The sequence below is a fragment of the Salvelinus fontinalis genome, chromosome 7, assembly GCF_029448725.1.
Source record: "Salvelinus fontinalis isolate EN_2023a chromosome 7, ASM2944872v1, whole genome shotgun sequence".
Taxonomy (NCBI): domain Eukaryota; kingdom Metazoa; phylum Chordata; class Actinopteri; order Salmoniformes; family Salmonidae; genus Salvelinus; species Salvelinus fontinalis.
Window position 1 is genome coordinate 24,442,895 of NC_074671.1, and position 26,055 is coordinate 24,468,949.

Sequence of the window (26,055 nt, forward strand, 5' to 3'; positions counted from 1 at the left end):
ATTAAGTTGTCTCGACTTCAGAAAGAGTAATATCTACCTGGTCTGGAACAAAAAGTGTTTGTTGAGAACGCTAGAAAGCAGTCAACATTTCCAATTCTGATATCTTCTTTAATTGTTATTTATTCAACCCAGATGCAAATGAAGTTGAATTATTTTTTATTAAAACCTTTGGTGGCATCCCACAGAATATGGGGGTAATTGACTGAATTATTATGGAACATTATTAATTAATTTAATTAAATGTAAAATTTATCACAGAATGTAGGATTTTTTGGTAATGAAATGATGAAACGCCATCTTGTGGCTCTTTTGGGAGATTCTGACATATGTAGTTGGCAGTAGCAAGCGTGATGATCAGACAAGCGCATGTTGAATTTCTATTTTCTTAATTTTTGAAAATGTAGTTGTATATAATATAAAATCGATCCGGGAGATGGTTCTGTCTGTTTGAGTAGAAGGTGTAGTCTTTTGCTTTCGGTTTATGTGCTCGCCAGGCATCAATGACGTTGTAAATCAGAGCGTATACATTGGTTGTGTGTGGACTCAACAACAAAAAAAGAAACGTCCTCTCACTGTCAACTGCGTTTATTTTCAGCAAACTTAACATGTGTAAATATTTGTATGAACATAACAAGATTCAACAACTGAGACAAACTGAACAAGTTCCACAGACATGTGACTAACAGAAATAGAATAGTGTGTCCCTGAACAAAGGGGGGGAATGAAAATCAAAATCAAAAGTAACAGTCAATATCTGGTGTGGCCACCAGCTGCATTAAGTACTGCAGTGCATCTCCTCCCCATGGCCTGCACCAGATTTGCCAGTTCTTGCTGTGAGATGTTACCCCACTCTTCCACCAAGGCACCTGCAAGTTCCCAGACATTTCTGGGGGGAATGGCCCTAGCCCTCACCCTCCGATCCAACAGATCCCAGACGTGCTCAATGGGATTGAGATCCGGGCTCTTCGCTGGCCATGGCAAAACATTGACATTCCTGTCTTGCAGGAAATCACGCACAGAACGAGCAGTACAGCTGATGGCGTTGTCATGCTAGAGGATCATGTCAGGATGAGCCTGCAGGAAAGGTACCACATGAGGGAGGAGGATGTCTTCCATGTAACACACAGCGTTGAGATTGCCTGCAATGACAACAAGCTCAGTCCGATGACTGTAGTGTCTTAACGTCACCGCCCCAGACCAGGACGGACCCTCCACCTCCAAATCGATCCCGCTCCAGAGTACCGGTCTCGGTGTAACGCTCATTCCTTCAACGATAAACGCGAATCCGACCATCACACCCGGTGTGACAAAAACGTGACTCGTCAGTGAAGAGCACTTTTTGCCAGTCCTGTCTGGTCCAGCGACGGTGGGATTGTGCCCATAGGCGACATTGTTGCCGGTGATGTCTGGTGAGGACCTGCCTTACAACAGGCCTACAAGCCCTCAGTCCAGCCTCTCTCAGCCTATTGCAGACAGTCTGAGCACTGATGGAGGGATTGTGCGTTCCTGGTGTAACTCGGGCAGTTGTTGTTGCCATCATGTACCTGTCCCGCAGGTGTGATGTTCGGATGTAGCGACCCTGTCCGTCCTGTCTCCCTGTAGCGCTGTCTTAAGCGTCTCACAGTACGCACATTGCAATTTATTGCCCTGGCCACATCTGCAGTCCTCATGCCTCCTTGCCTAAGGCACGTTCACACAGATGAGCAGGGACCCTGGGCATCTTTCTGTTGGTGTTTTTCAGAGTCAGTAGAAAGGCCTCTTTAGTGTCCTAAGTTTTCATAACTGTGACCTTAAGTGTCTACCGTCTGTAAGCTGTTAGTGTCTTAATGACTGTTCCACAGGCCCGCATGTCCAAAATGGCATTCATGTCTGTCCCAATAACGAGTTGGAATTAAGTTAATTTCAACAATTTTCTAGTCAGAGAATCCAAAAATGTAGGATCATATGAATTTGGAAACATGTGAAACATGAATAAAAAGGCAATTTTCTTTACATTATGGATGCATGTAAGGAAAGGGATTCTGCCTTCTCGGTCTTCGCCTTTACCAAGGATGGTGATTTTGAGTTTCTTATGTATCATTATGATTACACCCTTAGTTTTGTTTAGAGCTGATTAAAAAGCAGCCAGTTTGAACAAATGGTTCTGTATTCTATGTGGATAATTTTGGAGCAGGTGTGTGACTTGGAGCATTGCTAAATCAATATGGTTTCTTGCTTGGATATCAAGACAGCTGGGACGTTTGATAGAACAATTTAGGCCTTTCAAATTCCAAGAGATTAGTGAGCAGTGTCATTGTTTATCAGAAAGGAATGTTATATTAATGATATGAATTGTTATATTTCGTGTTGATAAGCACACGGATGTGTAAAAAAAAGAAGCAGGACAGACAGGGAGACCTACCCATTGGTTGTTCTCCACCCAGAAAACCCTCCCTGTAAACCATTCCCCCTCCTTCCCTGACCCCCTCCTCCTAGTTCCCCCCGCCCTGCACCATCATTACCGGGATGCAGCATATATATATATATATATATATATATATATATATATATATATATATATAGACTCCTTATATGGAGTCTCTTAAGCAGTATACTTTTCTAACCCATCCAATCAATAATAAATAAGACTACATTATATAGAGCAGGGATGGGCAACTCCAGTCCTCAGGGCCTGCTTGGTGTCACACTTTTGCCCCAGCTAACACACCGGACTCCGATAATCAATTAATCATGATCTTCAGTTTAGAATGCAATTACACTGAACAAATATATAAAACGCAACATGTAAATATAAACGATTCCAGAAATGTTCCATACACACACAAAACGTATATCTCTCAAATTTGCTGCACAAATTTGTTTACATCCCTGTTAGTGAGCATTTTTCCTTGCCAAGATAAACCATCCACCTGACTGGTGTGGCATATCAAGAAGCTGACTAAAGAGCATGATCATTACACAGGTGCACCTTGTGCTGGGGACAATAAAAGGGCGCCAAAATGTGCAGTTTTGTCACTCAACACAATGCCATAGATGTCTCAAGTTGAGGGAGCATGCAATTGGCATGCTGACTACAGTGTCTACCAGAGCTGTTGCCAGAGAATTCAATACCATAAGCCACCTCCAATGTCGTTTTAAAGAATTTGGCAGTACGTCCAACTGGCCTTACAACAGCAAACCACGTGCATGACGTTGTGTAGGTGAGCAGTTTGCCAAGGTCAACATTGGCAGTGGGGTTATGGTATGGGCATGCATAAACTACGGACAACAAACACAATTGCATTTTAATCTATGGCAATTTGAATGCACAAAAATATCGTAACAAGAACCTGAGGCCCATTGTGAGGCCCATTTTTTTAAGGTATCTGTGACCAACAGATATATATCTGTATTCCCAGTCATGTGAAATCCATAAATTAGGGCCTAATGAATTTATTTCAATTGACTGATTTCCTCCAATTAACTGTACCTCAGTAAAATCAATGAAATTGTTTCATGTTGCGTTTATATTTTTGTTCAGTATAGTTTAAATTAACTGTGTTTGCTAGGGATGGGGAAAAAGTGTGACACGACTCCGTCCCCCGAGGACTGGAGTTGCCCATCCCTGGTATAAAGAGTCTCATATAGACGCTCCAGCAGACTCCTTTTCTTAACAAACTAAGCTTCTACACTATTCTATCCTCGATTCCCCTCTCTGAGGTACACCTGCTGTGCAGACAGAAACAAAGTAAAATGTGATGCCTCCCGCAGCAGCCTTCGGCAGATTATATTCTGAAAATGGGTCCCTAGCTACAGTACACTGATAAGGTATATGATGAGTAGAGTCAGGCAGGCCTACATTATAAAGCCATTGTAATTGGAGGGCTGGTGTGTGTGTGTGTGACGAGACACTCCAAGTGGCAATTGATGGGGTTGGAAAGTGGCGCCGTGACTGGATCCAGACAGACATGTATGTACGGTCTCATTTGTAATCCGCTGTTTCCTGTCTCGCGTGGCGATGGTCGGATATGAATACGGGAACGAGAGAGGAACCCGAGAGGGAGATGAAGTGATTTACGAGCCAGCACAGTCAATCCAAGGTCCTCTCTAATCATTAAACCCAGGATTTTACCCAAATGCAAATGTTTAATCTGAACGGGGGGGAGGGGCGTAAAGGAGACCGAGGCATGACAGGGAGAGTGAGAGAAGTAGACAGGCATGAGACTGGGAGAGAGAGAGGGAGAGAGACTGGGAGAGAGACCAAGAGTCAGGAGAATGAGCGCAAAACTAGTCATCAGAAAACAGAATAAAGAAAAAGAGTGGAAAAACCCCCATGCTCATAAACCTATAATAAGTAAACTTCCGTCTCTTTATTTCACTTCCGTCTTTTCATTTCACTTCCGTCTCTTCGCAGCAATTCAGATTTCATTCTTCAAAAGGTTCCCTGAACATTTGATTAGGTTTCTGTGAATTAGGAATGTTGGAAACATTCTCCAGTTCCCTCCCTCTTTCCTTCCTGCCCTTACTCTGATTTTTTGGCCTTGTGAATAAAATCTAACGCAGCAGAACCTGCCATAGAAGTCAGTGAAGACAGTCTCTCTCACATAAACCGTTGCACGTTAAAAACACTTGCTCCAAGAGTACAGGATGGGTACATTACTTCCCTGGCTGTCACACTCAATTGGCAATGAACATTTTCCATAACAGTGGGAGAGAAATGTGGCAGTCATCATCAGGACATTAGGGTTGATATCAGGGACCAGCAGGGAGCCACCCTTCACCCCATCGTCCTCTGATTGTTCACAACAAAGTATTTTAGGTGGTGGGTCGAAGCCGGAAAACAAGAAGTTTATCAATCCCCGTCGAGGGAGGAGCAGATTTTTTTGTATGACTAAAATATTTTGACATTTTTTGGGGGTCGCCTTCAATTCTTGCACATTTTCTCATAAAAAGTATATTTCAACAGTGTCTGCTCAGGCAAATTTGCCAAACTTGGAACCTATCAGAACTCCCGTACATACTGCTCGTGACAAAGATCGCCAACGGCCTACTTTCATCTACGACGTTAACAGTCTCGTTTGAAAACACGAGCTGCTGTCTGATGAAGAGGAACAGATATAGTTAGCTACCAAAGACTGAAATCAGATAAATAAGTTTGAGTGCACTTGAAATATGCTGAATGTAATACGAATAGTTTTGATCGCATGAAGAGGCAATTCCGTTGACCATTTAGCCAATTTATTGAAAGCTAGCCAATGTTACAGACTAGCCTAGCCAGCTGCTATAAATATTAATGTTTCATTAGCCATCTCAGTGAATTCAACATTTTTACCATGTTTTAGTATGATTATATGTCTCCTTTCAAGTGACTAGCTGCAGGCTGAATGAAACACTCAATCATATACTTTGCATAGAAACCCAAATAAAAGCATGTAGATAGAAAGATGTGTGCGCGTGTGTTATGTATGCTAGAATGGAGGTTTAAAAACGACAGCTGCATATGCATATTAGCCAATACATACGGCATAGCCTAGACATATAGCATACCATGCAATACAATCTAAAAACAGCTGTACAATGTGCTCTGCAATAAGATAACAAGAGTTTGATTTCTAAACCAGATGAGTTCTCAAATAGCAGCTGCCCAATAACATGGTGGGCATGCATAATGTTGAATGCATTGGAATATAAATTATGGAGAATGATAAAGAGCCTTGGGATTATATAAAAGGCAGTTGGGAAATGAATGTTTGATTTTCAAATATCAGTAATATGAGTATATTTAGGTGATTTAAATTGTTTCCTACTAACTTCAAGGATGACGGTGCCAAAAACTTGCCAATCCATTCATTATTCTACTAACTAGGACTGTGTCAGACATGTTTTCCATAATGTACGTTTCAGAAAGTATTCACACCCCTTTACTTTTTACACTTTTTTTTGAATTCATAATTGAGATTTTGTGTCACTGATCTACACCCCCCCCCCCCCCCCCCCCATAACGTGAAAGTGGAATTTTGTTTGCAGAATAAAAAAGATTGGTAGATATATATTATTTTTTTAATCTGATGTTGAATATCCCTTTGAGCATGATGAAGTTATTAATGACACTTTGGATGGTGTATCAATACACCCAGTCACTACAAAGATACAGGCGTCCTTCCTAACATAGTTGCCAGAGAGGAAGGAAACTGCTCAGGGATTTCACCATGAGGCCAATGGTGATTTTAAAACCGTTAGAGTTTTAATGGTTGTGATATGAGAAAACTGAGGATGGATCAACAACATTGTAATTACTTCACAACACTAACCTAAATAACAGAGTGAAAAAGGAAGCCTTTGCAGAATACAAATATTCCAAAACATGCATCCTGTTTGCAACAAGGGACTTAAGTAATACTGCAAAAAAATGTGGCAAAGAAATGAATACAAAAAACATTAGGTCTGGGGAAAATCCAACACATCACCGAGTAGCACTTCATATTTCCAAGCATGGTGGTGGCTGCATCATTGGCAAGGGCTAGGCAAGGGCTAGGGAGTTTAAGAAAGATGGACCAGTACGAAAAAAGTATGGAAATGTATGAACTCACGACTAAGTCGCTCTAGATAAGAGCGTCTGCTAAATGACTATAATGTAAATAGAGCTAATCACAGGCAAAATCCTAGCGAAAAACCTGGTTCAGTCTGCTTTCCACCAGACACTGGGAGACAAATTCACCTTTCAGCAGGACAATAACCTAAAATACAATACACTGGAGTTGCTTACCAACCAATACGACATTGAATGTTCCTGAATGGCCAAGTTATAGTTCACTTAAATCTTCATAAAAATCTATGGCAAGATTTGAAAATGATGAGCGATGATCAACAACTAACTCGATAAAGCTTGAAGAATATATATATATTTTTATATATATATATATATATATATATTTTTTAAGTGCAAATATTGTACAATCTTAGAGACTTACGCCAAAAACAAGGCGTTTCTGACATGTATTTTCTCAGGGGGGTGAACACTTTTCTAATCAAGATATACAGTATATTAGTGTTGTATTGGTTTATTAATGTTTAATAAATGTTAGAATCTTTCTTCCACTTTGACATTAGATTATCTTGTGTAGATCATTGATCAAAATGGACAATTAATTACATTTGAATTCTTCTTTGTAACACAACAAAATGTGGAGGGGTGTGAATACTTTAAGGCACTGTACATTCGAACGAAGAACAAGATCACAAACGGTGTTAAACCATTTATTGAGTACGGGGACAAATAGCAAACGTGTCTCAGGCAGTATCTAAGTATATTGTAACCTACCAATCAATCATTGGAACAGTGACCCATTTTGTTGTTTTCGCTCTGTACTCCAACACGTTTGAAATGATACAATGACTATGAGGTTAACGTACAGACTGACAGCTTTAATGTGAGGGTATTGTCATCCATATCTGGTGAACCATTTAGAAATTACAGCACTTTTTGTACATTTTAGGGGACCAAAAGTATTGGGGCAAATGAACTTATACTGAACAAAAATATAAACGCAACATATAAAGTGTTGGTCCCATGTTTCATGAGCTGAAATTAAAGATACCAGAAATGTTCCATACACTCAAAAAAAAATGATTTCTCTCAAATGTTTTGTTCACATCCCTGTTAGTGAGCATTTCTCCTTTGCCAAGATAATCCATCCACCTGACAAGTGTGGCACATCAAGAAGCTGATTAAACAGCATGATCATTACATAGGTGATATGTGTAGTATTTGATCCCATATTCCTAGCATGCATTGATTACATCAAGCTTGTGACTTCAAACTTCTGAATGCATTTGCTGTTTGTTTGGAGTGTGTTTCAGACTATTTAGTGCCCAATAGAAATGAATGATAAATTATGTATTGTGTCATTTTGGAGTCACTTTTATTGTAAATAAGAATATAATATGTTTCTAAACACTTCCATATTAATTTGGGTGCTATCATGATTATGGATAGTCCTTGATGAATAATGAGTGAGAAAGCACAAATATCATACCCCCAAGACATGCTAACCTCTCACGATTCCAGTAACAGGGGGTGGCATTTTTTTTGGGGGGGGGGTGGATTAGGATATTTTTGCGTCTAACTTTCTCACTCATCATTATTCATGATCCATTCAGGACAATCCGAAATCATGGTAGCATCCACATTAATGTACTGTATCATTGTGTCATTTCAAATCCTAAGTGCTGGAGTACAGAGCCAAAAGAAGAAAAAAAATGCTTCACTGTCCCAATAATTAAGGAGGACACTGCATATCCAGTGCTGTGGAGGGCACAATTTTACAATGTTGCAGTCCAGAAATTAGAACTTAACCATCTATGCCAAAAGCCTGGGCCTCTGATGGAGTCTGTAGATCTGTCATCAACGCATGCTTCAGTATTTCCGCTTCTCTGTAGGAGCATTTGTGTGCCCAGGCCCCATAGGCATATCGAAAGGATTCCACCTTGGTCACGAATGAAGCTGACCAATATAGAGTGGCTTCAACAGAATGCAGTCTAAAGCCAGTGTGGTCCAGACATGAAAACTACCATCTACAGCAAAAGCCTGGGCTCCTGACAGGGGAAATAGAATTCTCCCCACTGCATGTTACAATAGTAAAATATTCTGTTTGTCACCTGTTAAACTGATTCTACATTGAATTTAGTCTTTGAGATGCTCAAACAAGCACTTGCATCTGTAGTTGGTGTTCTTCAACTCTAAAATGCACTAGACTAAGTCAAACCCCCACAAAGAAAAGACTACAGCCAAATACATTCGTGGTCTTTGTCTAAATAGTGACGGCAGGGCTAGTTCAAACTGCAGGTCTTGGTGAATAGATCATTGGAGACAAAAGTGAGAGACAATTAATAAAGATGCTCAAACAAGCATCTGTATCTGTAATGGCTGTTCTTACATTCTAAATTGTACTAGATCAGGGGTATTCAACTTTTACCCTACAAGGTACAAGGTCCGGAGCCTGCTCGTTCTGTTCTATCTGATCATTAAGTGCAAGCACCTGGTGTCCCAGGTCTGAAACCAGTCCCTGAGAAGCGAACCATTAAAAAAATGCAGTGGAATGGGCTTCGAGGTCCAGAGTTGAGTTTGAGGGCACTAGACTGTGTAAGACAAAACCCACAAAGAAAAGACAACAGGCAAATCCATGTGTGGTCCCAATGTCTAAATAGTGATAGTTAAAACTGCAGTCGATTGGTTCTTCTCACAGGTGAGTAAATGACCCCATGCTTGGTGAATAGCACTTGGTTGATCTCTGGGAGCAGGATACAGGAAAGTTGAATTTGATCCTGTCATACAAAAGTGAGAGACAAGAATTCATTAAATAAATCACAGCAAAGGAATGTAGTTTGTGAGCTAAAAAATGAACATCCTGACAGGGTGCTCTGCAATCATCCTATTCCACCTATTGACAGGGATAAATGTGGCATTTCTTATTTGTCAGTATGAATTAAATTAGTGGGTCCTGCTTTGATGACTATATTAGATTTACACTACTTGTCCTATCGGTTTTTGTGGTATTAAATTATTACCTGGATTAAACTGATAGCTAAAACAGCTATCTTCGAGCTAACTACCAACATATCTACTTGTAACTAGCAAGCTAGCTACATTACCAAGGTTGCTGTTTTCTAAGTTGGGAGTCATTTTACAGCATCACGTTTCTAGAACTAAATATAGAAACGTGAAATTAGATTACAAATAAAAAATATATATACTTTACCTGATAGCAGTTTGTCGGACGGAGATCGAGATGTCACCAGCTGGCTACTACCTTAGATATGGATAAAGTGATTGGCAGACGTGATCAGTAGAGATAGTACACAAGTTTAGATTTTTTTTTACAGTTTAGTACTCCGTGGCGTTTGCCTGTCCAGCTAGCGAACATAAAAGTATTTGAAAAATTTGCAAGAATCCAATAAACGGAAATGTGTTTAGAAGAAATGAATACACAATATGTAAAAACCAGCTCCTCCCTTTGACAGAGATTGATCATCTGGAGAACTAAAGCAGATAGCTTGCTACGGCTCACCACCTATTTGGGCTGGGGTGGGAATGAGCAGGCAAGTGTGTGTGTGTGTGTGTGTGTGTGTGTGTGAATAAAGTTAACTTTAATTAGCCGTACGTCCAGGATACATATGCTTACTTGCAGGTTCCTGCAACAATGAAACAACAATTTCAAACAAAAGATAAGAATACAAACAATGTAAATGGCTCAGTAGAATAGAATTCCATTTTTAGCACAAGTATAATACAGGAAGGTACAAATTATATTATTTACATGTGTTTTGGGGAAAAGGGGGATTGGGGGGCCAGTGTTTAAGTTGTGTACTATTTAGCAATAATAAATACGAGTCTGGTAGCAGCAGTTGTGATGTGTGTGTAGCATGAATGTATATGCGCGCGTGTGGGTGAGTGTATGTCTGTGTGGGTGTGTGCATGAATGAGTGGGTGTGTGCATGAATGAGTGCATGTGTGCTAAGGTACGGAGAGTCAGTGCAGGCGGTCAGTCCAAAGTCACTGCAGGCGGTCAGTTAAACTGTTCTGATGGCTTGTAGATAGAAACTGTCTCTAACCCTGTTGGTAACAGACCTCATGCTCCGATACCGTCTGCCCGATAGTAAGGGATTGAACAGCTCGTGGCTGGGGTGTGTCTGGTCCTTGATGATGCTGCGGGACTTCCTCAGGCACCATTTCAAGTAGATGTCCTGGATGGGTGTGCACACGGACCTGTGATGTACTGGGCTGTCTTCACCACCCGCTGGAGGGCCTTGCAGTAGTGGATGGAGCATTTCCTGTACCAGGCTGTGATGCAACCGGTCAGGCTGCTTTTGATGGTGCAGCGGTATTATTTGGAGAGGACCCAGGGTGGCATGCGACATTTCTTCAGCCGCCTTAGGAAGTATAGACGCTATTGCGCCATCTCGACAAGAGTGGCGGTGTTGTTGGTCCATGTCAAGTCCTTGTTGATGTGGACACCAAGTAACATAAAACAGCTGACTATACTGCAGCCCCGTTGATGTAGATTGGGGCATGTTCCCTCCTCTGCTTCCTGAAGTAACCAATCAAACTCATTTGTTTTGCTGACATTGAGGGAGATGTTGTTGTCCTGGCACCACAATGCCAGTTCACTTACTTCCTCCCTATAGGCTGACTTGTCGTTGTTGATTATCAGGCCTACAACGTGGTGTTGTTAGCAAACTTGGAGTTGGTGTCGTGCAAAGCCACGCAGTCGTGGGTGAATAGGGAGTACTGCAGAGGGCTGAGGACACGCCCCTGTGTAAAGAGTCAGTGTGGAGGAGGTGGTGTTCCCGATCCTCACAGCCTGTGGTCTGCCCATCAGGAATGTGTGTGTGTATGTGAGTGACAGGGATTATAAAAGAGATAAGCGTCAGACACCTCTCCCATTCTCACATATACTTCCTTTGCTTCACTCAAACGGATGGCCACGTTTCCCTAATACCGCAACAGCCCCTCATTTCATTACTGCCGAACAAAACTCAGCCGCATTATCATTCCGTGCCGGGGCTACGGCTTGCCACATCCCCGGAACATCACACTCTACGCGATCGGTGGCATTACATCCAGATGAGTCGGATGATTAGCACTACGTTGGGGTGAAATGCAAATCCAATATTTATTCCAGGCCCCGGAAAAGAGCAGCGCTATCTATAATTGGTTCCTGCCCAGTGAACTTCTGCCTGGCCCCCTGGAGGGGGGGAACCTACATCTTAACGCCAGCGCACAAAGCTCTTTCTGTGGGTGAAGACAGGGGTGGAGAGCGGAGGCAAATCCCTTCCAGAGCCTGCAGTCAGCAGTCAGAGGCCTGTACATTAATCAGGAGCTCTGGGGCCCCTGATGAGCTGCTCTCTAACCAGGGCTGGGACTTTAAGACTAGCCCCTTTCATCCAGACACCAATGGACATCAAACAGCTTGGAGGCATGATGTGATTCACCCATTGCTCTTCTTCACTCCACTGTTTCCTCATGTAAATAATCTGGACGCTAACCACTAGCAGTTAGCCTGGTGGTTAGAGTGTTGGGCCAGTAACCAAAAGGTTGCTGGATTGAATCCCTGAGCTGACAAGGTAAAAATCTGTTGTTCTACCCCTGAGCAAGGCAGTTAACCCACTGTTCCCCGTGTGCCGAAGCCATGGATGTCGATTAAGGCAGCCCCCCGCACCTCTGTGATTCAGGGTTAAATGCAGAAAATAAATTTCAGGTAAAGGCATTCAGTTGTACAACTGACTAGGTATCCCCTTTCCCCAGCAGATATACAGTAAACTGCCAAAATAAAGGAAATACCAATATTAAGTGTCTTAGATTCTACAAATGTTGGGAATTCCACTGGAGGGATGCGACACCATTCTTCCACAAGAAATTCCATAATTTGGCGTTTTGTTGATGGTGGAAAATGCAGTGTCAAGGGCCACTCCAGAATCTCCCATAAGTGTTCAATTGGGTTGAGATCCGGTGACACACACACGCGATTGACACTTGATACATGATCCTAAGCATGCTGAGATGTTAATTGCTTAATTAACTCAAGAACCACACCTGTGTGGAAGCACCTGCTTTCAATATACTTTGTATCCCTCCTTTACTCAAGTGTTTCCTTTATTTTGGCAGTTACCTGTAGTTTGCCCTGTATATGATGATGGTAGTGGAGTTTCACTGATCGCACAGCAGCAGCAATGACTCTTCTCTTCCTGTGCCCTATCATGGATAACTGCTGGAAATCACGGATAACTCCTGTGCCCTAACTGCTGGAAATAGTTTGATTCCTGCCAATGGCACAGTATGCAGGGAGAAGGAGGATGTCAAACGCTGGGTGTCTTGCATTACCTAGGTGATCTCTTCATCGAGGCGCACGCTCTCATTTTAATGAACAACGGCCGACACTGGTAGTTACCAGCGAGGGAGAATGGATGGGCGGCTTAAGCCGGGGAGAAGTGCTGTGGGTCTGAATTAAGGCCCTGGTTGGAGGGAAGGGCAATACAAGATGTCTTAGCTCGCTGGAGTGTGACATTAAGCTGCAAAAGCAGGATGACCCATTGTGAAAAGGCCAGTCTCCCACATACAGTATGTACGGTAAGCCTTGACAAAAACACTTGTGTACACTCATAGATGAGACGATTGCGTCAACAGACACTGTGCTGAATAGAAATGTTAATACGACAAATGGATTGTTATTGATAAGACGCCATCATTTGAGGTATGTACACGACCGTACAAAAGTTTGGGGTCACTTCGAAATGTCCTTGTTTTTGAAAGAAAAGCAAAGTTGTTGTCCATTAAAATCACATTAAATTGATCAGAAATACAGTGTAGACATTGTTAATGTTTTAAATGACTATTGTAGTTGGAAATGGCAGATTTTTTATGGAATATCTACATAGGCATACAGAGGCCCATTATGAGCAACCGTCACTCCTGTGTTCCATTGGCACGTTGTGTTAGCTAATCCAAGTTTATCATTTTAAAAGGGTGATTGATCATTAGAAAACCCTTATGCAATTATGTTAGCACAGCTTAAAACTGTTGTGCTGATTTAAGAAGCAATAAAACTGGCCTTTAGACTAGTTGAGTATCAGCATTTGTGGGTTCGATTACAGGATCAAAATGTCCAGAAACAAAGACCTTTCTTCTGAAACTCGTCAGTCAATTCTTGTTCTGAGAATTGAAGGCTATTCCATGCGAGAAATTGCCAAGAAATTGAAGATCTCGTACAACGCTGTGTACACTCCCTTCACAGAACAGCGCAAACTGTCTCTAACCAGAATAGAAAGAGGAGTCGGAGCCCCCGGTGCACAACTGTGCAAGAGGACAAGTACATTAGAGTGTCTAGTTTGAGAAAGACGCCTCACAAGTTCTCAACTGGCAGCGTCATTAAATAGTACCCGCAAAACACCAGTCTCAACGTCAACAGTGAAGAGGCAACTCCGGGATGCTGGCCTTCTAGGCAGAGTTGCAAAGAAAAAGCCATATCTCAGACTGGCCAATAAAAATAAAAGAACACAGCAAAAGAACACAGACACTGGACAAAGGAACTCTGCCCAGAAGGCCAGCATCCCGGAGTCGCCTCTTCGCTGTTGACGTTGAGACTGGTGCTTTGCCAAGATAATCCAACTACCTGACAGGTGTGGCATATTAAGAAGCTGATTAAATAGCATGATCATTACACCTTGTGCTGGGTAAAAAAAAAAAATATATATTTTTTTTATCGGACATTGTACACCATGTTGTGGCATGTAGCAGGTGGTACTTACATAAAGTAGATGGGGTATCCACCTTCAAAATACCAGCAAGACTTCTTGGCCTCTATACACTGCAAGAGGGAGAGAAAAAAAGTCAGTCCATGCATTCTCTCTCTTTAGGAAACATTTTTTTTTTAAGACCCCCTCCCTTCCCCCAAAACAGACCAATTATCCAACAAAGTATGACCGGACATTGGGTTCAGTACATCGCCAAGAGCGGTACTTTGCTGTGGCCCTGAGGCCAAGACGCTTTTGCCGTTTGACAGGAGCAAATTGCCTGAAAACCTCTCTCGGAACAGCAGAAGTCTGTCAAAATACATCCCTATCCAGAGTACGAGAGGTTCTCCGCAACTTCCTGGGGTGGTTGCTCGTAGAGAGCCTTTCTTAAATGGGCCTCAAACAACCACTTCACTGACAGATCAGCTAACATGACAACAAATCAAAAAAGGTCCCGGGAAAGGACCACAGCTGTTTGACTGGAGACTGACCAGGTGGACTGGACGTTTGGACTGGAACAGAGATTTCAAATAGGCGTGAACCTGTTTCTTCTCAAATGGACTATTCTATGTGTCTCTGCTGGCTCTTTCTCAACTGTAAAAAAAATCTCTCTGCCACCTCTCCTGCCATTGAACTGATCTGAAAGACTTGACCAGTTCCTACCATGTTTTCACCCTTCATGTCCTTTCCGGTCAGTGCAGATGAAGGAAGGAGAGGACGGTCTTCAGCAATTGATAGAGCCTCAGTCTTATGCTTGTAGAGCTGGGTTGGAGGCTAGGCTTGGGCGGTATACCGGGGTATTTAGACATTTTACATTTACATTTAAGTCATTTAGCAGACGCTCTTATCCAGAGCGACTTACAAATTGGTGCATTCACCTTATGACATCCAGTGGAACAGCCACTTTACAATAGTGCATCTAAATCTTTTAAGGGGGGGGGGGGGGGGGGGCAGAAGGATTGCTTTATCCTATCCTAGGTATTCCTTGAAGAGGTGGGGTTTCAGGTGTCTCCGGAAGGTGGTGATTGACTCCGCTGTCCTGGCGTCGTGAGGGAGTTTGTTCCACCATTGGGGTGCCAGAGCAGCGAACAGTTTTGACTGGGCTGAGCGGGAACTGTACTTCCTCAGTGGTAGGGAGGCGAGCAGGCCAGAGGTGGATGAACGCAGTGCCCTTGTTTGGGTGTAGGGCCTGATCAGAGCCTGAAGGTACTGAGGTGCCGTTCCCCTCACAGCTCCGTAGGCAAGCACCATGGTCTTGTAGCGGATGTTAGCTTCAACTGGAAGCCAGTGGAGAGAGTGGAGGAGCGGGGTGGCGTGAGAGAACTTGGGAAGGTTGAACACCAGACGGGCTGCGGCGTTCTGGATGAGTTGTAGGCGTTTAATGGCACAGGCAGGGAGCCCAGCCAACAGCGAGTTGCAGTAATCCAGACGGGAGATGACAAGTGCCTGGATTAGGACCTGCGCCGCTTCCTGTGTGAGGCAGGGTCGTACTCTGCGGATGTTGTAGAGCATGAACCTACAGGAACGGGCCACCGCCTTGATGTTAGTTGAGAACGACAGGGTGTTGTCCAGGATCACGCCAAGGTTCTTAGTGCTCTGGGAGCCGCAGGATGGTTTTTCAATACCATCAAAACTATTTATTTGTTTTTCAATACATTTGACTATTTTTAAGTTAATACCTGCAGTCTCCCATCTCCTCATTGGTTTCTAGAAGCAGGTACCCAACTGGGTGATTGAAAGACGAACTGTGTTGCCGGTCGTCGTGGTAATACTATGAAAGTTTAGATGCCAATCACCATATAAGTTCAAAGATGAAAAAGCCTGGAAAGAGGGGAGATCACTAGAAACGGTTGACCGTTTTATGTGTGGATTAATTGTCGGAGTAGAGGACCTTGTCCATTTCTGGTAAAATAACAACTCAATGTTTCTATCCCAGGACAAATTAGCTAGCAACAGCAAGCTAGCGAAATAGGACAAATTAGCTAGCAAGTGCAAGCTAGCTAGCTAGCTAGCTAAATTGCCATAAATGTGTAATGCTTTTCGACCTTTCCCCAAATTAATATAATTGGCTCAGTTTGTTGATATTTTAACCTGCGTGTCGTGATCGCGTTTGGTGTGGGGGGACAAAATACATTTATGCACGATGGGCGCAGCCGGTTTGGGTTCCGTGTTACCCCAGAACAATTGAGACAGTCACGTGCTGGTTTGTAACAACACAATGGGAGACAGCGGAAGCTGGAGAGTCCATAGCATTCTACATCTATCCGCAAGTTGTAGCGTCACACATGAGGTGAAGAAGTCAGTGTTGCCAACTTAGCGACTCAGTCGCTATATTTAGCGAGAATTCAGACCCCTCTAGCGACACATTTTCAAAAAAGTGACTAGCGACAAATCTAGCGACTTTTTCTGGTGTTATTGGAGATTCTGACGTGAAAGTACGTTCTTACTCTTCTCAACGAGCAGCGGGTGCTGCCGTGGGCCCATCCCAAAGCATTCACAGGCGGCCCAGTCCTCACGCTGCAGTCAGAGCAGGAGATGTTCACCCCCCCGCGTCCAGACTGCAAATTAATCGCGCATGCGGAAAGCCACTGCTGGCTGATCCCGCCCTGGCTAACATTTAAAAAAAACTATTAACCTGAATTAGGGCCAGACTAGTTACCATAATTTTCTCACATTGACAGTTTTTTTCTATGGTCTCCTTTTGGTCCATTTAGATTGTTAATGTAGATTGTATACAAAAATAATTAAAACATGTTATGGTTAAAAATGTTAATGTTTTACTGTGACTTGTTGTAGGCTCCTAAGTGGACCATAAGGTTAAAAACAAAAACAAATGAAGAAAAATAAAAAATAAAATAAATAACTGCCAGAGTGTCTCTTTTGGGTCACTTTTGCCGGTCCCAAGCCGGAGGAGGGTTGGAATTGTGACAAAAAAACAAACAAGAATCGACAGAAGAAATTTCATTTGTAGTTCTAAACTTATTTAGGGTGTTTTTTACTCACTTTTTCTCTCTCCTACAGTGTCCATCACAATTACATTCACATGGCCAATTATGCAAATTAGGTGATGGCATCATTTAGCGACTTTTAGGACAGCCAATTGCTACTTTCCTTACTGAGGAGTTGGCAACACTGGATGAAGTTACACTTGTATGTAATTCACTACTAAATGTTTGCCATCAGATATCTTACAATGCCTTTCTGCCAGAAGTCAAAGAGCTCTGGATAAGTTTCATTTTTTCCCCCTGCGCTTCCTACTAGCGTTTTTTCCCCCCTCCATGTACACATGTACAATCACAACTTCATTCATTTGCACAATTTATTTAGTTCTCTTTTGCTTGTAAATGTCCTCACTCACTGAAAATGACTTGATGGGCTGTTAGCATTTCTTGCGTTTTTAGTGTCCCTTCTGTGCTATGCTTGTAACACTTCCGGGATAAGAGAAGAACGGTAAGACAATATGAAAATCTGGATACCGCCCATGCCTATTGGAGACACTATATAAGGCCTTCCTTCTAAACTAAGTCTGCAGTTATTTCAGGCTTCATCCATGCTGTCAATAACCTCCATTCTCTGTCAACCTAGTGCTAGACTAATCAGCACATGCTCTGGGCTTCACCATTTGAGAGATGATGTTCTAGGTCTAATTGGATAAGAATTCGAGACGGTCTTACAATAAAGAGCATACCAACAAACCCATTTCAGAGCAGCGGGCCGTCTGCCTGCATCCCATTACGCCGGGTTTCGTTCATCTGGGCAGGACTGTCATTTAATAATCAATACGCCTTCCGGCTACACCACGCAGCTGCCTCCAACTGCCCTCTATCAAAACGCAGACCGAAGCCCGTCTTTGTAAGATGTTGAAATAGAAAAAGAGGATGAAAGATGGAAAGGAGACAGAGAGAGAGAAGGGAATATGTCCTAGACTAACTGGGAATCTGTTATGCACAAGGCCAGGCGTAAACTCGAATGCTTTATGTGCAAGTAATGCTTTTCATTAAACAGGAGACACTCTGAAGCTTCTAAAGATAAATGAAACAGCTCTGCTCACATATGAAAACATGTTGGTTATTCATACAGTACTGTAACTGGGATGCTTTTCAGTGTCAAGATTATCTGTTTGCCCATGAGCAAATGAACATAAATTTTATCCCTGTATGTTAACCCATGCAAATAGTCTTGCTGTTTTGAATCATACATACTGGTTCTCTCTTAGACAGCCTTGGCTTTGTGCAACACACAATACTGTCCTCTGCCGAAGCCTCAGGAAAGGTTTGCAGCTGTGTCCTTGAAAAGGGAGTCTTTGATTTGAATAATTATGTGTTGTCAGAGTCATTTAAATGATACCACCTTGTCAAGGACATGTTGCAAAGCTGTTCACTCTGCCTTTCTGTAATTCTCCTTGACTTTCACACATTTGGCAAGCTCTGTGTGTTGTCGAAATAAAACAAATGGATGCCCCTTATTTGCTCTTCCGTGTAACTTTGCGTAATCCCCCGTCCACTGTATAGTAATATAATTCATATAAAGGCTATAAAATTGGTATCATGTGGGTATACCTGGGCTGCATCTCAATAGTCTAATGCGGCTTGCACAGAATTGGCACCCATGCCCTACTGCGCTCACCTGCCCAGTCCTGGAAAAAGATGAGGAGAGGCGCCACTTTAGTTCAGACTATTGAGATGCATCCACAGACAAAGCTCTCATTGAGGTGAGAGATGAAGTAAACAAGACAATGAAGCCTGGTCTGTCTTCCGAGAAGTGTGGTTGAAACAAAAACCCACTTCCACAGCAGCTTCATTAGAGAAGTGAAAAACCTCCATTGTATGGCCCTAGTCTGTATGACCCAACCTCCCTCGTGACTGTCAACCCCTAAACACAACCCTAGGATGTTTCCTGGCTCTTGCCACCAGAGAAGGGGGACAGTCACGAGGGAGGTTGGGTCATACAGACTAGGGCCATACAATGGAGCATTTGTCAACGTGTTGGCTGTTGGGATGGACAATATGGGGACGCCCTGGCAGGGAAGCCCTGGCAGGAAGAGGGACGCCATGGTTGAGACAACCACCCAGCCTGTCTGTTTGTGGGACCAACTTACCCACATTGACACTGCCAACAGCAGGGTCCACAGCCATGTATAGTAGTATCAGGAACTGACAGACTCCAGATATCCAGGCCAGCCTCAGAGCAAACCAGAACAGCTAGTCTCCCACCCCACTGACAAGCTTCATTAAAACAAGGGAGTTTACAAATGTATTCTCAGTAGACCAGCAGAGCGATAGTTGACTGCAACGGCAAACTGTGGCGTCCTGCTCAGATTTGTCCCAGATAGGCCGGGACATTGGAAGGACATGTGTTGTTGGTTTAGTTGTTTTTTTTTACTCCATCTTTACAAATCAGCCTCAGACATTTAAAACCATTTAATGTGATAGATTACTCCAGAGATTTTATTCACCCGCAGTTTACGCAGGCCACCGGACAGCACCCCCCATGTTGGCTGGTTTTATGTAAAGTAACAGTGGGGAAATCCACCACAGTGTACCACAAAAGGCAATTTACATCGAAACGATATTGGATTACTAGATGATTTTAAACTCCTGCATTAATCCGACCTGTGTGTATTCATTACTCATGTCATTTGTCTGTAGCTGGGTTATAAAATCAGACAACGAAGGCGTATTCCTAATGGTAAGGCTACTACTTAATCCATAAGATTATAATGGTCAACCTGATTTTATACTGTGTGGCTCACAGTGAACCTAACATAGTAGTGTAGTGTTTAGCTTGTGATAAGACACATTTTAAAATGTAGCCACGCATGACCTTGCATGTTCCTACTACCATTTTCCCAGTTTTTGCACTTGGGGAGCAACCATAAATATGTGATGGTTCATCATGTCTAGTTGAAAAACAGAATATGTATGAGACATTAGTCTCTTCAGATCATTTTGAAATGCTCATTTTACTGCAGCACTGTTTCAGGAAGTATAACTTCACTGCCACAGAGGACAATTCTCATTACAGAGGAAAACCACACATTAACATGTCTAGCTCACTTGATATGAGAAAGGAAACAGATGAAACACGTTTCCAGTCCTTTGCTTTTCTCCGACCCCCCCCCCCCCCCCCCCCCCCTCCCCCACCACCACCTCCCTCCCTTGCACAAGTGGCTCGATAATGTCAAACCACAGGGATGTCGATTCCATTAGTGAGCACAAACAACCCCAGAAAGGATCATTGCACAGCGGCTATCCAGCGTGGCGGGTGAGCCGGGAGCTGACGCTAATCCCTCGAAATACTTTCTCCTCAGATTAGCTCGGCTAGCCCACCACGTCACCGCGTTTAGCCGGAAGCCTCTCTGTGCTTAGGCCTAATACAAACTACTGAGGAGCCAGATGTAAAGCCCCACTTAAAGACTAAGTAAAGTAAAGCAGAAAAGGGCTGGACAAACATTCATGTTTGAAGTTCAACAGGACAGGGGAATATGAAGGAGGATGGTTTGACAGAGAAAAAATTGTTTTATTCCAGTGTTTTAACTACAAGGGGATTCTTGAGTTGAATGGTGAATAACAGCATGCAATAAAATAATGAGAGTTGTCTTACATTTAAAATCCTTTGAAATATCCACACCTGTGTCTGTGTTTGAGTGTGAGACAGACAGACTGAGACGGTGGATGTTTGATCTCAAAAAGTCAAAGTAATTTCCCTAATACATTGTTAATACAGATACAACAATAGGGCAAATGCAAGTAAGCACCACGCGTCCAGAGGCATATCATTGGGTGCACTTACCCTTGCAATACTAAAGCTTTCAAAAAGGAGGTTCTCAAACATCACTATGCAAAAATAAAGGCAATACAATTTAGCAATTCAGCAAGCGGATCAGTTTAATTTAAGATCATTAGTTGGATATTGAATGAAAACAGACGGATACATTGTTGATCATACGCAGGTTAAAATTCAACTGAACCAACTTCTCGGCTTTTAAAAAACGGCCTGTGGCATCCATATGAGTCAGAAACATTCATTCCAGTGTCAAAATTTCCAAAGTAAAAAATAAATAAAATGGTACTTGCCTACTACAAATATAGCTCTGGCAGCAAATATCAAAACGTATCAGCAAGCATTCAGCAACGTACAAAGCTGGTTGCATAGTAACGTATCATCACCTGCCTGAATCTATTCTGTAGTTAGCCCCTCTATAAGCATATCATTTACTTTCAAACTAGAGAAAGATATTTTCCCCCTCGCTATATGTTTATTGAGTGATGATATTTCATTTCATTCACAGGCTACGTACAAAACCTGCTGGATGTGTTGTTTAACAGCATCGTGGGAACCCCCTACCATAGCAAGAGCTGTTCCAGAAGACTGAAGCAGTGGCCAGACACCAGTCCCGCTTCAGAGTAATGGAGGACACTTGAATCAGGTTGGTGACAGTTGATCTAGTCAAAATACTATCGGTCCTGAAATTCACCTACCCACCATTGATAATGTAAATCAGTGCTGTGCGTATATGTGCATCATGTCTGTTGTAAGGAGATGCCCCCTTCCACTGTGCCTACTACTCTTGGGCCCGAGTGAGTAATGCCAACCAGTCAGTGACATGCTAGCACGTGTCCCTTGTGAATTAGCATCTATGATTGGCTATGTTCCACTGTGTATTTACTGGTGGCTTCCTTGACTCTATGGTTTCGGTCTTTCCCCTCTATGCCCCTACGTGATATAGGAGCCGAAGTCAGGCTCCTTCATGACCAATATCAGAAACGAGACGGGCCTGGATCTGCTCTACACTCCCATGCCCATCAGGCGTTGGCAAACACCTCCGAAGGGACAAAAGGTGATTATTAATAACACAGTACATCAGAAGTGTTAAGCAATATCACCCTTTCAATACATGTCACTCATCAACTCTCTCATTTTGGGAGATGGGCAAAATAGATGCTTTTGAAATGGAGTCCTCTGACTGAAAGACCGGTTGATACTCATGTCTGAATAGGGAGAGACCTTGCACTCAGCAGAAAAATTATACACTTTTTATCGTCTTTTGTTATTTAATTAAAATGGTGCCGTCGATGTTATATTAGAAGAACACTGCTTCTACAGTATTATGTGAAGGATAGTTTATTCTACATGGAACTGTTACACTTGGAAGTTATCAAAACACTGTTTAGAATATCTACACAAGTTCAGCAATTGCACTCTTTTCATATTACTTTGGAGCAGGGGTGAAAGTAGATTTTCTTTCTTACCGGTATGAGATACCCAAGATATGACTTGGTCAATGAACCATAAACGATTAATGAACATGCAACTGTGGAACGGTCGTTAAGACACCAACAGCTTACAGACGGTAGGCAATTAAGGTCACAGTTATGAAAACTTAGGACACTAAAGAGGCATTTCTGACTCTGAAAAACACCAAAAGAAAGATGCCCATGGTCCCTGCTCATCTGCGTGAATGTGCCTTAGGCAAGGCGGCATGAGGACTGCAGATGTGGCCAGGGCAATAAATTGCAATGTCTGTACTGTGAGACACCTAAGACAGCGCTACAGGGAGACAGGATGGACAGCTGATCATCCTCGCAGTGGCAGACCACATGTAAAAACACCTGCACAGGATCGGTACATCTGAACATCACACCTGCGGGACAGGTACAGGATGGCAACAACAACTGCCCGAGTTACACCAGGAAATCACAATCCCTCCATCAGTGCTCTGACTGTCCGCAATAGGCTGAGAGAGGCTGGACTGAGGGCTTGTAGGCCTGTTGTAAGGCAGGTCCTCACCAGACATCACCGGCAACAACGTCACCTATTGGCATAAGCCCATCGTCGCTGGACCAGACAGGACTGGCAAAAAGTGCTCTTCACTGACGAGTCGCGGTATTGTCTCACCAGGGGTGATGGTCGGATTCACGTTTATCGTCAAAGGAATGAGCGTTACACCGAGGCCTGTACTCTGGAGCGGGATCGATTTGGAGGTGGAGGGTCCGTCATGGTCTGGGGCGGTGTGTCACAGCATCATCGGACTGAGCTTGTTGTCATTGCAGGCAATATCAACGCTGTGCGTTACAGGGAAAACATCCTCCTCCCTCATGTGGTACCCTTCCTGCAGGCTCATCCTGACATGACGCTCCAGCGTGACAATGCCACCAGCCATACTGCTTGTTCTGTGCCTGATTTCCTGCAAGACAAGAATGTCAGTGTTCTGCCATGGCCAGCGAAGAGCCCGGATCTCAATCCCATTGAGCACGTCTGGGACCTGTTGGATCAGAGGGTGGGGGCTAGGGCCATTCCCTCAAGAACTGTCTGGAAACTTGCAGGTGCCTTGGTTGAAGAGTGGGGTAACATCTCACAGCAAGAACTGGCAAATCTGGTGCAGTCCATGAGGAGATGCACTGCAGTCCTTAATGCAGCTGGTGGCCACACCAGATACCGACTGTTATTTTTGACACCCCCCTTTGTTCAGGGACACATTATTCCATTTATGTTAGTCACATGTCTGTGGAACTTTTTCAGTTTATGTCTCAGTTGTTGAATCTTGTTATGTTCATACAAATATTTACACATGTTAAGTTTGCTGAAAATAAACGCAGTTGACAGTGAGAGGACGTTTCTTTTTTTGCTGAGTTTCTTTTTTTGCTGAGTCCATCTAACCTGGACGTCATATTGTGGCACTGACCCAAGGATAAAGACAGTGAATATGCACACTCACCGGGGATATGGCCTTTGTTCTCCACTGGTGCCAATAATATAGACTACTGTTCGCTCAATTAAGTTAAGAATGTTGATAAAGACAGATTGAAGTCTTTTCATTCTCATCTCTTTACAGCAATTGCCATTTGTTTTCCAAACAGTTTTTCCACGATTTGTATTTTAAAATATTGTGATATGCCTGGCTGGTTCTCTCTGCTTTTCACTGACAGTTACAACTCAACAATCATCCATTTGGTATTTGCAGCACGTGCTGCCCAAATTGCGGACCCTTCCAACTCTAGGCTAAAACAGTCGGAAAAACAACTCCGTTTTTTAAGCCAATGATCCTCTGTGGCCAAATCATGCTTGCTGGTGTAGTAGCCAATTTTGAATGGTTTAAATTATTTCTGTAGAATGGTTTTATTTATTTATGTAGACAGGAGTAAGACAATTAGGCTATATCATTTTGTAGTCTGTGGTTGTGAGGCCGGTTGGACATACTGCCAACTTCTCTAAAATTATTGAGGCGGCTTATGGTAGAGAAATTCCTGCAGTCAGCATGCCAATTGTACGCACCCTCATTACTTCAGACATCTGTGGCATTGTGCTGTGTGACAAAACTGATCATTTTAGAGTGGCCTTTTAATGTCCCCAGTACAAGGTGCACCTGTGTAAATGTCATGCTGTGTAATCAGATTGTTGATATGCCCCACCTGTCAGGTGGATGGATTATCTTGGCAAGGGGGAAATGTTCACTAATAGGGATGTGTACATAATTGGAGAGAAATACATTTTTGTTTGTGCGTATGGACAATTTCTGGGAAGTGTTATTTCAGCTCACGAAACATGGGATGAGGATGGGCTCGTGGTAATGGCTGGAACGGTTTCAAACACAAACATATGGAAACCACGTTTGGCTCCGTTCCATAAATGCCATTCCAGCCATTACAATGAGCCTGTCCTCCTATAGATCCTCCCACCAGCCTCCTGAGATTTGCGTTTATATTTTGGTTCAGTATAGATGGAAAGAACGTCATTAGCCACTGGAGACTTGAAGACAGCTGGAGTTGTACTCTACACACTTGTTTATATTTGCTAGATAAGCTACTTTTTTTTCTCTCTGCTGGTGATCCTTCAACATTTTGGAAACAGTTAATGCACTGAAGTGTACAAATTGATCTTCCCTGCCTAAGCAACTTCCGTCTAAGTCATCTAAACTGAGAAGAATGGGATAAGTGATGCTCTTAAACATAATTTTTATCTCGGCAGGCTTTTTATTTGGTTTAATTGAGCCTGGTCAGTTAATCGATTTCTCTTCCCTCTGCCAGCCTCTAGCTGACTCTACGGTTAACCCGTCAACTTCCAGTGAATCTGTTTTCATTTCAACAATTTACTGCCCGAAATGTGCTAGATGCCTTGCTTAAGATTGATGAGGGTTGATTTGCTTGAACCATTTTTGCTGCAACTCTTTCCCCTGATTGCTGAATCCCCAAGGTTTGGAAGGAAGGCCTATGTGTTCCCCCTTCACAAAAGGTGGTGAACCTTGTGACCTAAATAATTAAAATCACCCTAATTCTAAACTTTCCTGCCTAGTTAAAATATTAGAATCCTTGATTAATTCTCAGCTAAGATCTTTATCTTTTAAAATGTATTCCAAATGTACATCAGTCAGGTTTTAGACCAGGTCATAGCATCATCTCTGCAGCATTTCTAGTTATAAATGTGCTTAACTGTATGGATAAACGTCAACATTGCGCTGTCCTATTCATTGACCTGTGAAAGGCCTTTGATGCTGTTGATCACTCACTGCTATAATGCAGAGGCTTTCCTCAAATTGGCCTAGGCCAAGCTGCGTGTAACTGGTTTAAAAATAACTTTAGATACACATTCAGTTTTATCTACTGATGGTGTTAAATCAAATTTTCTGGACATAACGAAAACTGTCCTGCAGGGGTCAATTCTGGGTCCTGTACTTTCGCATTATCAATATTTACTTCTGTCCAAAAATGTTTTTACCTGTCCTTGTATGCCGATGATACTGTTGTGTATGTTATTGCCTCCACGTTTGACCAGGCTCTATCTGAACTA

The 26,055-nt window shown here is 42.8% G+C and overlaps 1 protein-coding gene across 1 annotated transcript in view; it reads right to left on the minus strand.

The window, feature by feature from the left end:
- LOC129859261 (vesicular, overexpressed in cancer, prosurvival protein 1-like) overlaps positions 1 to 26,055 on the minus strand; it is a 90,601-nt gene that overhangs the window by 55,406 nt on the left and 9,140 nt on the right. The window contains exon 2 of the mRNA XM_055928802.1: positions 14,284 to 14,342. Coding sequence (XP_055784777.1) covers positions 14,284 to 14,342 — 59 coding nt within the window. The remainder of the gene's footprint in view (positions 1 to 14,283; positions 14,343 to 26,055) is intronic.